Genomic DNA, 12,367 nt, shown 5'->3' on the forward strand with positions numbered 1-12,367 from the left:
GGCTTTACAAGTAGCTGAGGAAAGAAGGGAAGTGAAAAGTAAGGGAGAAAGGGGATGATATACCCAACCGAATGCAGATTTCCAGAGAATAGCAAGGAGAGACAAGAAGGCCTTCTTAAATGAACAATGCAAAGAAATCAAAGAAAACAATAGAATGGGAAAGACTAGAGATCTTTTCAAGAAAATCGGAGATATCAAGGGAACATTTTATTTTTATTGATTTTATTATTAAATTTATTAATCGCCCATCTGGCTGGTCACCCAGCCACTCTGGGCGATGTACAACATACAATAAAAACAGTTTAAAACAATAAAATTCTACAGTAAAAACATTTTCTAAAATACCCTAATCCACCCCAAATGCCTGCCTGAACAACAGCGTTTTTAATGCACAACGGAAGCTCATTAAAGAGGGGGCATGACTGAGTTCCCTAGGGAGGGAGTTCCACAGAGTGGGGGCCACCACAGAAAAGGCCCTGTCCCTCGTCCCCACCAGTCTAGCTGTCCTGGCTGATGGGACAGAGAGAAGGCCATCCGAGGCTGATCTTGTTAAGCGGCCTGTCTGGTGCTGCTGGAGGCGCTCCTTAAGATAGGCTGGGCCGGAACCATATAGGGTTTTAAAGGTCAAAACCAACACCTTGAATTTGGCCCGGAAAACAACTGGTAACCAGTGCAACTCCTTCAGCACTGGAGTGATGTGATCTCGCCGGCGGCTGCCTTTAATCAGGCGAGCCGCCGCTTTCTGTACCAGCTGCAGTTTCCGAACCGTCTTCAAGGGTTGCCCACGTAGAGCGCATTACAGTAGTCTAAACGAGAGGAGACCAGGGCATGTACTACCGATGGGAGCAGATGGTCGGGAAGGTAGGGGCGCAGCCGCCGTATCAGATGGAGTTGATACAGCGCTGTCCGGCTCACAGCTGACACCTGAGCCTCCATGGACAGCTGGGAGTCCAAAATGACCCCAGGCTGCGGACCTGGTCTTTCAAGGGTAGCCGTACCCCATTCAACACCAGGTCAACATCTCCCAGCCTCCTCTTGTCTCCCACCAAAAGTACCTCGTTCTTGTCAGGGTTCAGCTTCAGCCTATTCCTCCCCATCCAGCCACTCACCGTCTCCAGACATTTGGACAGGGATTCTACGGCCAACCTTGGTGAAGATTTAAACGAGAGGTAGAGCTGCGTGTCATCCGCATATTGATGACACTGCACCCCAAACCTCCTGATGATAGCCCCCAGCGGCTTCACATAGATGTTAAATAGCATCGGGGAGAGGATGGAACCCTGTGGCACCCCACAAATAAGTGGGCAAAGTTTTGTGCAAAGACGGGCATGATAAAGGGCAAAGAAGTCAGGGACCTAACAGAAGCAGATGAGATTAAGAAGAGGTGGAAAGACTACACAGAAGAACTATCCAGGAAAGATCTGAATGTCCCTGATAGCCATGATAGTGCGGTCACTGAACTTGAGCCAGACATCCTCAAGAGTGAAGTCAAGTGGGCCTTAGGAAGCATTCCTAACAACAAAGCTAGCGGAGATGACAGTATTCCAGCTGAGCTATTTAAAATCCTAAAAGATAATGCTGTTAAAGTGCTGCACTCAATATGCCAACAAATTTGGAACACTCAACAGTGGCCACAAGACTGGTAAAGGTCAGTTGACATTCAGTTCCAAAGAAGGGCAGTGCCAAAGAGTGTTCAAACTAACGTACAGTTGTGCTCATTTCACATGCCAGCAAGGTTATGCTCAAAATCCTACAAGTTAGGCTTCAGCAGCATGTGAACCGAGAACTACCGGAAGTACAAGCTGTGTTTCGAAGAGGCAGAGGAACTAGAGATCAAATCGCCAACATTCGCTGGATCATGGAGGAAGCAAGAGAATTCCAGAAAAACGTCTATTTCTGCTTCATTGACTATGCTAAAGCCTTTGATTGTGTGGATCACAACAAACTGTGGCAAATTCTGAAAGAGATGGGGGTACCAGACAACCTTACCTGTCTCCTGAGAAACCTGTACGAGGGACAAGAAGCAGCAGTAAGAACCAGACATGGAACAACTGATTGGTTCAAAATTGGGAAAGGAGTACGACAAAACTGCATATTGTCCCCCTGCTTATTTAACTTATATACAGAGTACATAATGAGAAACACTGGGTTGGATGAATCACAGGTCGGAATTAAGATTGCCGGGAGAATTATCAGCAACCTCAGATACGCAGACAATACCACCCTAATGGCAGAAAGCGAAGAGGATCTAAAGAGCCTCTTGTTGAGGGTGAAAGAGGAGAGTGCAAAAGCTGGTTTGATACTCAACATTAAACAAACGAAGATCATGGCATCTGGCCCCATCACTTCCTGGCATATAGAAGGGGAAGAAATGGAAGCAGTGACAGATTTTGTTTTCTTCGGCTCCAAGATCACTGCAGATGGTGACTTTAGCCATGAAATTAAAAGATGCTTGCTCCTTGGGAGGGAAGCTATGGCAAACCTAGACAGCATGGTAAGAAGCAGAGACATCACCTTGCCGACAAAAGTCCGTCTAATCAAAGCTATGGTTTTCCCAGTAGTAATGTATGGCTGTGAGAGCTGGACTATAAGGAAGGCTGAGTGTCGAAGAACTGATGCTTTCGAACTGTGGTGCTGGAGAAGACTCTTACGAGTCCCCTGGACTGCAAGGAGGTCAAATCAGTCAACCCTAAAGGAAATCAACCCTGACTGCTCCTTGGAAGGACAGTTCCTGAAGCTGAAGCTCAAATATTTTGGCCACCTAATGCGAAGAGAAAACTCCCTGGAAAAGACCCTGATGCTGGGAAAGATTGAAGGCAAAAGGAGACGTGGACGGCAGAGGATGAGATGGCTAGATAGCATCACCGATGCAATGAATATGAACTTGAGCACACTCCTGGAGAGAGCGCGGGACAGGAAGGCCTGGCATGCTATGGTCCATGGGGTCACAAAGAGTTGGACACAACTTAGCGACTGAACAACAACAACAACAACAAAGAGAAATCTAGCTATTCAATGGCTTTCTACAAGGGAGAAAAGAAAACAGAAAAAGCAAAACAGAAAAGAGGATTAGACGGGGAGGGCTTTGTGGTGGTCCCAGTAGTCATTTGAGGTCAGTTCATACTTTTATGTGTGGCAAACATTTCCAGTATCTACCAGTGTGTGCTATGGTAAATGCCCTAAAGTGTGAAATGTGTGTTTCTAAACACTTAGTAGACATGTAGCCATCAGGGCTTTCAGGTACAACTACATGGTGTGTATCCACAGTAGTATCTGTGTTCCGCACCATAATGTTTAATGTGCAAACACAAAAACCTGCAGGATTAGTATTCCCATTTTGCAGGGTGGAGAATTGAGGCTAAGAGAGATGGTTCTGGGGTGACTTGTTTGAAAGCTATCCATTGAGACTCTTGAGATTTGAACATCGGCCGTGTAGTGTCAAGTCCAGCACTCTCAATTTCCTCATTAGGTTTTGTGACCCAATTCCTAAAGCAGAAATTGTGTGTTGTTTTTGTCACTTGTGCATCTTTAACATGGTTGATCAGATGTATTGTAAATATCTGAAAAAACCATTAGCTTTTCTGCCATAATTGAGCCTGATATCCCCTCCATATGTTACAAAGATGCAGATCTTTTGCTGTTATTGGATGCTTCTCCGCATGTACTTTAAAAATGCACATAGGTAGGAAAGAGGTAATAGAATGCTAAAAATGTCTGTTTTTTTAATCAAAGTTTGGTTCTTCAAGTAGCATTCTATAATTTCTGCTACGTTCGTTGCCCTGTTTTCCATTTACCCTTTTCAGTGCACTATTTTCAAGTGTTGTGGTAAAGTATTGTGTTTATGCTGTTTCCAGCCACATCTGTGATTAAGCCCTGTTTCTTTATAGGATCCCTTTTGCTTAACCATTTGAATTACATTGGGGTTTGCTGCAAACACTTGAGAAGGCAGCATAAGGAGTTTAATCAATAAGAATGAATGCTCATGCTTTATCTTGTGGTTTTGAAAAATGAATCTCAAAAAATGGCCAATGCTGCCTTTACTTGTTTAAATAGGTGCTGCCAGTGTTGTCCTTACTTGTTGGATGATGATAGTACAATTACGTGGTGGTTGTCCTAACTTTTGAAATGCCTATTACCCTAGCATGAGATAATCTGGACATACAGGTTTGCCTATGTAAATACATAGCTTTGCACATATGTAGAGTTTAGGCTATGCAGCTTCCTCTTTGCATTTAGTCACTTATTTATGGAGGCTGCAATTGCAACCTAGCAACATAAGGATTTAAGTCAGCTTTCCACAGCCTGACGTCTCCAGATGTGTTGGACTGCAACCTCATGTTGGCTAGGAATGATGGGAGTTACAGTCCAACACATCTGGAGGACACCATGTTAGGGAAGGTTGGCTTAAGTGTTCACTGAATAGATTTCATCCTCCCCCAGCTCCCAGTATTAAATTACATTAAACAACTTGCCACCTGATCAACTGGAACAACATAAAAAGCTGCTGGGTTTATGTTGAAATATATCAGGATTCTTTGGGACCCTTGATTAATCCAGTATCCAGAGTTTGGTCTTTAACCTGTTGACCGACTTACAAAAACTTGAATGCTGAGTTTAAGATAATGTCTTCCCAGTAAATTGGCCTATTACATTTTAAGTGAAACATATTTTAAGTATTTCTCACCAATCTATTATTTTAAACGTAGCTCAACACACAAAGTCTGTATCTAACATTTGGGCAGACTATTAGGAGCACAATCCTAAAGGCGAGGAACCCTAATGACAGGATGCATTGATCTTGGAGGCTCTGTCTTGTTGAAAGCCTCTTGCCAGCAGGGTGAAAGGAATGGCAGAAGCATTGAAAGTGCTGGTTTTGACCTTTAAGGCCTTAAATGGTTTGGGACCAAGTTACTTGAAGAACCGCCTTCACCCATATCAGCCTGCCTGCACTTTAAGAACAGAAAGAGAGGCCCTTCTCACTTGCCACTATGAGAGCAGTTAGGTGGGTGACCACATGTGAGAGGGCATTCTCTGCAGTGGCCCTATTCCTTTGGAGCAAGTTGCCATCAGAGGCCCGCCATGTTCCATCACTGCAGGCTTTTAAGAAGGCAATGAAAACATATTATTTTACCTTGGCCTTCTCTTGATATGACTGCTGCTGTTGCTGTTATTGCTGTTGTTGCTGGTGGTTTTATTGTTGGCTTTTATAGTTGATTTTTATTGCTATTTTACTGTGTTTATGTTTTTATCACTTTTAATATTCTAACTGTTTTTATGTATTTTATTGGAATAAGCCACCGTGGGATGGCTTCTGCTTTGAAAGGCAGCCAATAAATATTTTAAATAAATAAATAAATAAGTTTTTCTCTCTCCATCCCCCCGAAAGGGGAAAATCAGTTGCTCAGGCTTCAGAGCTCATCTAACTTCCCTTCTATGTTGTGGACATGGTTGGGGACTGGGAGGGCTTAGGATCCCTTGGATCTTTGGCCACTCCCTGTCTGACCACTGGCACACCTGCAACACCCCTCCCCCCCAATGAGGTTGGAGTTCTGACCTTGTAGAGGTCCCCTGTGGAAAGATCTGCGGTGGCTGGGAGGAGCCAGGAAGGGGGTTCCAGCATTGGGAAAAGTCCTCCAAGTTTGGAGCTCTTGTCTAAGACCTCGGCAGGTTGCGGGGGGGGGGGGTATCCAACCAATCCTATGGCCCCTGGGATGCAGTCTAGGGACCATAGGATTGCTCTCTAAAAAATGTAAAATGTGACTGCTGAGGATATAACGAGGAGTACAATTCTAGGTTTTGTATATCGGCTTCATTTGTGCATTTTATGTAAACTTTTTCATATGTTTTTATTTATGCTTTATAATGGATTAAATACTCAATTTTAAAATATCTTTCAATTAGTCATTGGTTATACAATTAATTGTTTGTGGTTTGTTTCTGTTCCATAAAAGTGAGAGAACTATTTTCTGAGATGTGAAAGGCATTTGGTTAAATATAGTTTTCTAACCTTGCACTTTTAAGTCCCGTTAATGTGGATGTATGTGGCCAGTCATTCAGAAAACAATTTATTTATTTATTTATTTATTAAATTTATTAATCGCCCATCTGACTGGTCACCCAGCCACTCTGGGCGATGTACAACCCACCATAAACAATTTAAAACAATAAAATTTTACCATAAATTTTTTTTAAAAAAAAAATACCCTAACCCACCCCAAATGCCTGCCTGAACAACCACGTTTTTAATGCACGACGGAAGCTCATTAAAGCTCAATCACTTTTTGTGAGTATGGCTGGGCATATTGAGACTTCTGCTTAAAAACCTAAACTGAGAATTGGAGGCCTTAGCTGGTACATTTAAATGACTTCTGGTGCAATCCTATGCATATTTAGACAGGAAAAAATCCTACAAATCCCAGCCATGCCAGCTGAAGAATGTTGGGAGTTGTAGGACTGTTTTCAGTTTAAACATCCATAGGATTGCACCATTAAGCTTGTGAACTATGATCCACAATTCCAGTGTGCCCATGGAAATGACAGTTGACTAGGGTTTTCTATTAACATTTGTGAGTAGAGAAACGGTGGTATCCTACACATATATGCACATAACACTTCCTCTGTAGAAAAGAATTGGCAAGCCTTCGCTCGTGTAATCTGTTCAACATAATAACTTTGCTATTCCCCACAAATGTTGCCCTGAAGAAGCACATAGGGTTAGATCCAGATTTAGGTGTGTGCAACTCATGCTGGCAGAAGTAGACTTTCCTGTCCCCCTCTTCCCATGGCAGCCCTTTCTAGCTGCCCTGAAAATGATACACAAAGGGCCAGGAAACCCTGATGAATGGGTTAGGCTGTAATCCAGGGCAAAGAGGGAGACCCCCCCCCCCAAATTGGGCAAATACATTTTTTGTTTAAGCTGACTTAAGCCAGTGGCAAGCAATATGTGCCCTACCCTGATGCAAGAGTTAAAGTTTTCCTTTCAAAGAGCAGGTAGTGAATTACCCCCGCAATTGCAGGGAATGTTGAAGTTATAAAGGTAAATGTGCTAAAACCGAGAAGCAATTAAAGAAACTTTGCTACCTTGTTTTCTTTGTCATTAAGTTCCTACAGCAAGCTTTTTTGGAAGAGGCAGGCAAAGATTTTACACACTTAAGGATAGAAATTTCAAATAGTAGTATGGAATGCCTTCCTGCTGTTGTGTGGCATCCATAGTGTTGTTGTTGATGATGATGATATGCAAACTATGTTCATGATAAGTGACAATCAAATCATGAGGCCAAGGGCTGCAATTAATTCTTTTAATGTAGTGTGAATAAGATTTTAATTCTTGGTTGTTTGGGCAGAAGGATAGATTACCACTGGCTTTTTACATTAGGTAAGTGTAAATTACCTTTTCATCTTAAAGTTACTTTGAGTTAGGTATTAAACTTTTCAATTGTTGTTAAATTATGGTTCAAGCGAGGTAGCTCAGTTTTACATGGGAATATATAGGAGAAAAGATTTTAAATGGTTTGAGTTTTTGCTCATTGGCTGGGTAGAGATTTGCCTTATTTTATTCTGCTTAATAGCTAGGAAATTTCCGCTATAGCGGGAGCAGGCAACTTTGGGCGGCCGAGGGGACCATTCCCAGCTCCTGGACTCCCCTGGGGGCTGTACTCCTGCTGCCGCACCACCCACAGGATGAAAAAACCTAGCAGATTGCTGTTGAAATTCAATGGCAAACTGCTGTGGAGACTCAAAGGGGCCACGTTTAACTTGAAAATAAGCTAAATTTGGCACTTTTGAGTCTCTGTGTTTTGCCGCTGAATTGTGGCAGAAAACCAGCAGTTGTTGTTGTGTTTTGCATCTGCATCACCAAATTTCAGCAGTATGGGTGGTGGCAGCAGAAGTGGGGGGCCACACTCGAGGTCATGGGGCTGCATGTTGCCCACCCCTGCATTATAGTATTGCAGTGAAAGTGCATCTTAATTGAGCATTTGAAGTATGGTATTTTTGAAGTGTATTTTTAAAGCACAGGCTAGAAAGTTTGTATATTTACTCAACATATGGTATGGATAATATTTTATCCTTTTTTAAAAAAAAAAACACCCCTGCTTAGGTAGTTAACATTACATGTTTGTGTATTGGAAGATTATTCTCCCTGAAAGAAAAGCAAATAGCTTAAAATGTCTTAGTACTTCCCTTTGTTGCACAACAACCCTTGTATGTATCCCTGTGGATTTCTGCTGCTGTCTGACACTGTGAGAAGCCACCTTGCTTTGCAGGGTCCTGATTTCATTGCAGTAATTTATACTGCCAAAGAGTTAAGGTGCTGTACACTTGTAAACAACACCTTGTCCCTTGAGCCATGGAACTGGTGCAGTAAAACCTGAGAGCAAATTGCTGACTTTGCCCATGTCTCTCTGTCTTGTGCATGTATTCCTTCCTTTGGATCCTAGTCTATATACCCAAATGATGGCTAGGCCTTGGGCATTGGTTTCCAGCTCTGTTGATTACAAACACCACACTGGGGTGTCTGTTAGAGTCCAACTACTTTAAGGTGGAGCTAGTAATTGGCATGTCTGGATTGGTATTGGTAATCCTGTTTGCACATAGCTTACAAATTCATGCTTCAGCCATCCTCCTTCCTGCGCTTATACAAAATATACCCAGTCTTCCTAACTTTTTGTTTCTCTGCTATATTTTATTGCAGGTTTCAGAGAGGTGACTGATCTCCTGAATTTCGTTGGCTGGTGGTAGATTAAAATGTCAATGTACAAGTCATAAATTGGTGCTCGGCTGCTTGGTGTTACATGCACATCCAAGGAAGTACGTCCCTCTCTCCACAGGGAGAGACTGTAAAATGCATGTTATGAATTGTGTCTCCTTGGTCAATGATAAAGAAAATGGAGCTATTTCAGTTGAAGCTGGATTAATGATTGGAGATACAACAGAACCAGAAGAGCAGCTGCCGCCGCCGCCACCACCACCACCACCACCACCATGTCTGTCCACAGAAGCTGGATTTTCTTCACCAGCGGGGGTCCCACCCCCACCCCCACCCCCACCTCCAGTACTGAGCAGATCCCCATTGCCACAGTTGGTAAACGGGCATGGCCACCTGAGCAAGAAGAAACGGATACGTAGTTTCTTCTGGAAAACTATCCCTGAAGAACAGGTCCGCGGTAAAAACAATATCTGGACTATTGGTGCTAATCAGAACTACCAGATTGACACAAAGACAATTGAGGAATTCTTTGGCCAGCAAGAAGAAACTGCACCCCCAGATTCCAGAAGCAGAGCTTCAAGGAGATCATTTAAAGATGCCAAACAGGAGGTAAGCACAACACGGAATGAAACAAATCTTTCCTTTGTTACTAATTTCTGTCAAATAGGATTGCTTTTAACTGTATAATCCAGGCTTCTCCAACCTGGTGTCTTCCAGATTTTTTGGGCTCCAATTTATATCAATCCCAGCAAGCATGGGCAATGTCCAGGAATGCTAGGAATTATAGTGCAAAGCATCTGGATGGCAACAGGTTGGGGCTGGCCGTAATCACTTGCCTTCATTTACCATGATTCCTGTTTTTGTGCTGTGATCTCAGTCTATCAGAAAATATAATAACTGAAGTCTTAACCATTTACTTTTGGGCAAAGTACAGATTTAAAGTGTTTAGTAATAACCATCTGTAGTATCTTGAATCCACCATTTCTCATAATCTTTCATGTTATGAGGTAGAATGGTTTGAGTATAGTGTGATACTGTTTGCTTGAGATCTTTGGGATCCAAACAACAGAGAAGACTCTTTAAGATGCGTAGATAAAGGGTTTACCCGCAACGATTTTGAATACAGTGTGCATATCTGTACCAAAATATTCCTCCATCCTACTGCAGTCTCATGAAAATAAGCCATCCATTCAGAAAAAACAAATCTCACGTTCAGAGAACCAAATTTATGTAAAATGCGTTGGATCTAGATAACTTGAAGATGTTGTGTAATAACTTTCCCACTTCCTCCTCCCCTGTGTCCCACCGCACTGAAAATGCTTCACAGAAGATTCGAGGACCCTGCTGAATAGGGTATGCCTTGGTGTAGGTGGCTGAGGGATCTCCCAAAATCAATCAGAGGCACCTTCCATGAACGGATTTCCTCTCAAAGAAGGTGTCTTCGCCTGATGTGTGGGGATCCCTCAGTTCTCCGCACCACAGCCTACCCCATTCAGCATGGTCTCTCCGTAGCATTTTCAGGGGATTGGAGGAATCCAATCAGGGGATTGCTGTGGGGAGAAGGAGGTGGGAGAAGTCTGCTTCTGCCAGCCCAGTTGCATATACCTATACCTGGATCAAACCCAGTGTTTTCTGGGGCTGAGGAATGAATTTATTAAAAAATGTTTTCCTGAACCACAAAAACAAATCATAAGAATTTTACACTTTAAAATTTTACACTTTTCCAAATATTCACATAAGGTGGCTTTAACATATAATTAATGATAAGTGCATTGACACCACACATTTTAGAGTAGTAATTAAGTTGTTCAGCCAAGCTGTGGCAGGGCATTTGAAAAACCATGCCTTGGATTTGTCATAGAGCTATAGCCCCTATAATCGTTTGCAGACTATATTTACAGGACTTCACTGCACAGAACATAAAATTTAAACTCTTTAATATATTTGTTTTCATTAAAAAGGCAACCTTCTAGCCCTCATGATTGCGGCGAGACCTTGGAATGCTTGGATTGTGTTTCAGAATTTGGGACTGGTAGAACTTGCACTATATGCCCAGGAGAGGGGCTGTGGCTCAGTGGCAGAGCACCTGCTTTGCATGCAGAAGGTCCCAGGTTCGATCTCCGGCATCTCCAGGTAGAGCTGGAAATACTTCTGCCTGAAACTTGGGAGAGCCACTGCCAGTCAGCATTGACAGTATTGGGCTAGGTGGACCAGTGGTCTCAGTATAAGGCAGCTTCCTATGTCCCTTTGTCAGGGGTCAATAAATTATTGCTGACCAATGAAACATTTGTTATCACTAGGACTCCCCTCCCCCAAGGTGCATGACCATATACTACATCTCTGAAATGCAGCATGAGGCCAGGTAAAAATCTCCTGCCCCTTTCTCCAGCTCTAACCTTGGATCTGGTGGGGTGGAGGCAGGGAATAAAAACTCTATCTGCAACAGTTCAAAGCTGGGGAGTGGTAGCAGGTGCTTGCTTTGTCTTTGGGCCTCCAGCTCTCCCTCCCAGTTTCCAGCGGTAGAAGGGACAGATAGAGGTGCACTGTCTTTCATCTGACTGGTATTGAGAGGTGGAAGGGTTGGCTTGCTGTTTCTCTGGCCTGACTGGCAATCCAGTTGGTTGGACATAAAGGGAAGTCCACACATCACCTCTCCCTTCTGGCCCTGAGTTGGAGACAGGAAGCGGGGGGTTGGTTCAGTGCAAGTGCAGAGCCAAAACAAATCCCAGGCATCAGCTGAACTTTGGGTCTGAGGAGTGAGCAGAGTTCATCCTCTCTCCTCTTTAGTTCCAGGTTCAGGAAAAACTCAGGCTCATCTTGCTCGCCAGAACTTGGCTCCCCTCTTGGCATGGTGAAGGGCGTGAGCAAGATTATGGAACCAGGCCCAGGTGGCTCTTTAACTCCAGGTCTTCCCTTCATACAAGGACATTCTTTCCTTTATCATGCTAGTTCTTGGGACAGCGTACACATCTTCACTTGAAATTTTTAATTTGAGGCAGTTCAAAATATGCAACTGAGGTAAGCGTGTTTAGTTTGCATTATTCTTAGTGTAGATGTGGGTTATTAGTGAGAGAGTACAAACAGCCAGTGCTGTTTCTGTAGTCTCATGGGTCTGTATTTTCAGATCTGTTGTTCAGATCCCTTTTTGCATTGACTTGAGAGAGAGAGAGAGAGAGAGCGCGAGAGAGAGAGGAGGTGTCTTTAGCTCCTGCCACAAGGAATGTTCTTTAAGTCAGCATGGACCCACATAGTGGTGGGTTGCTTGTGCTCTTCGCCCTGGCTACTTGTTAGACCTCCTTACACATACTTTACTCGTGAATTCAGGACATTCACGGTATTGCTAGTCTACTTAGTGGATACACACTATGTAATCTGTGTTAATTAGTAGGTCCATGTAAAGAGAAGAGGTGGTTGAACTAATAAGTATATGAATTAAAGTTTAGAAAAAGTAAAGTTGGGCATCAAACTTGGTTTACACATGAGCTGGGACATTGTGTAGATGCTTCCTTTTTGAAACTTTTACAGCAGCTCCTGCTACTGAAGAGGCAAGCAAATATTTGTTTCAAAGGTGGCTTTCCTCTTAAGGAAGTGCTGCAGAAAAAAGACATACATGCTGCCCATACTCTTGCAAAGTTAGTTATTTGGCTTCCAGCCAGGAAA

General features: G+C 43.2%; 1 protein-coding gene across 2 annotated transcripts in view; it reads left to right on the plus strand.

The window, feature by feature from the left end:
* The window catches only part of FHDC1 (FH2 domain containing 1), a 59,973-nt gene that overhangs the window by 10,665 nt on the left and 36,941 nt on the right, over positions 1 to 12,367 (plus strand). For both annotated transcript variants that reach the window (XM_084856288.1, XM_084856289.1), the window contains one exon: positions 8,693 to 9,316. In XM_084856288.1, coding sequence (XP_084712414.1) covers positions 8,843 to 9,316 — 474 coding nt within the window. In that variant the 5' untranslated portion in view covers positions 8,693 to 8,842. The remainder of the gene's footprint in view (positions 1 to 8,692; positions 9,317 to 12,367) is intronic.

Source organism: Heloderma suspectum, chromosome 5, assembly GCF_057233095.1.
Source record: "Heloderma suspectum isolate Gila_16-S chromosome 5, 16-S_ref, whole genome shotgun sequence".
Lineage (NCBI taxonomy): Eukaryota > Metazoa > Chordata > Lepidosauria > Squamata > Helodermatidae > Heloderma > Heloderma suspectum.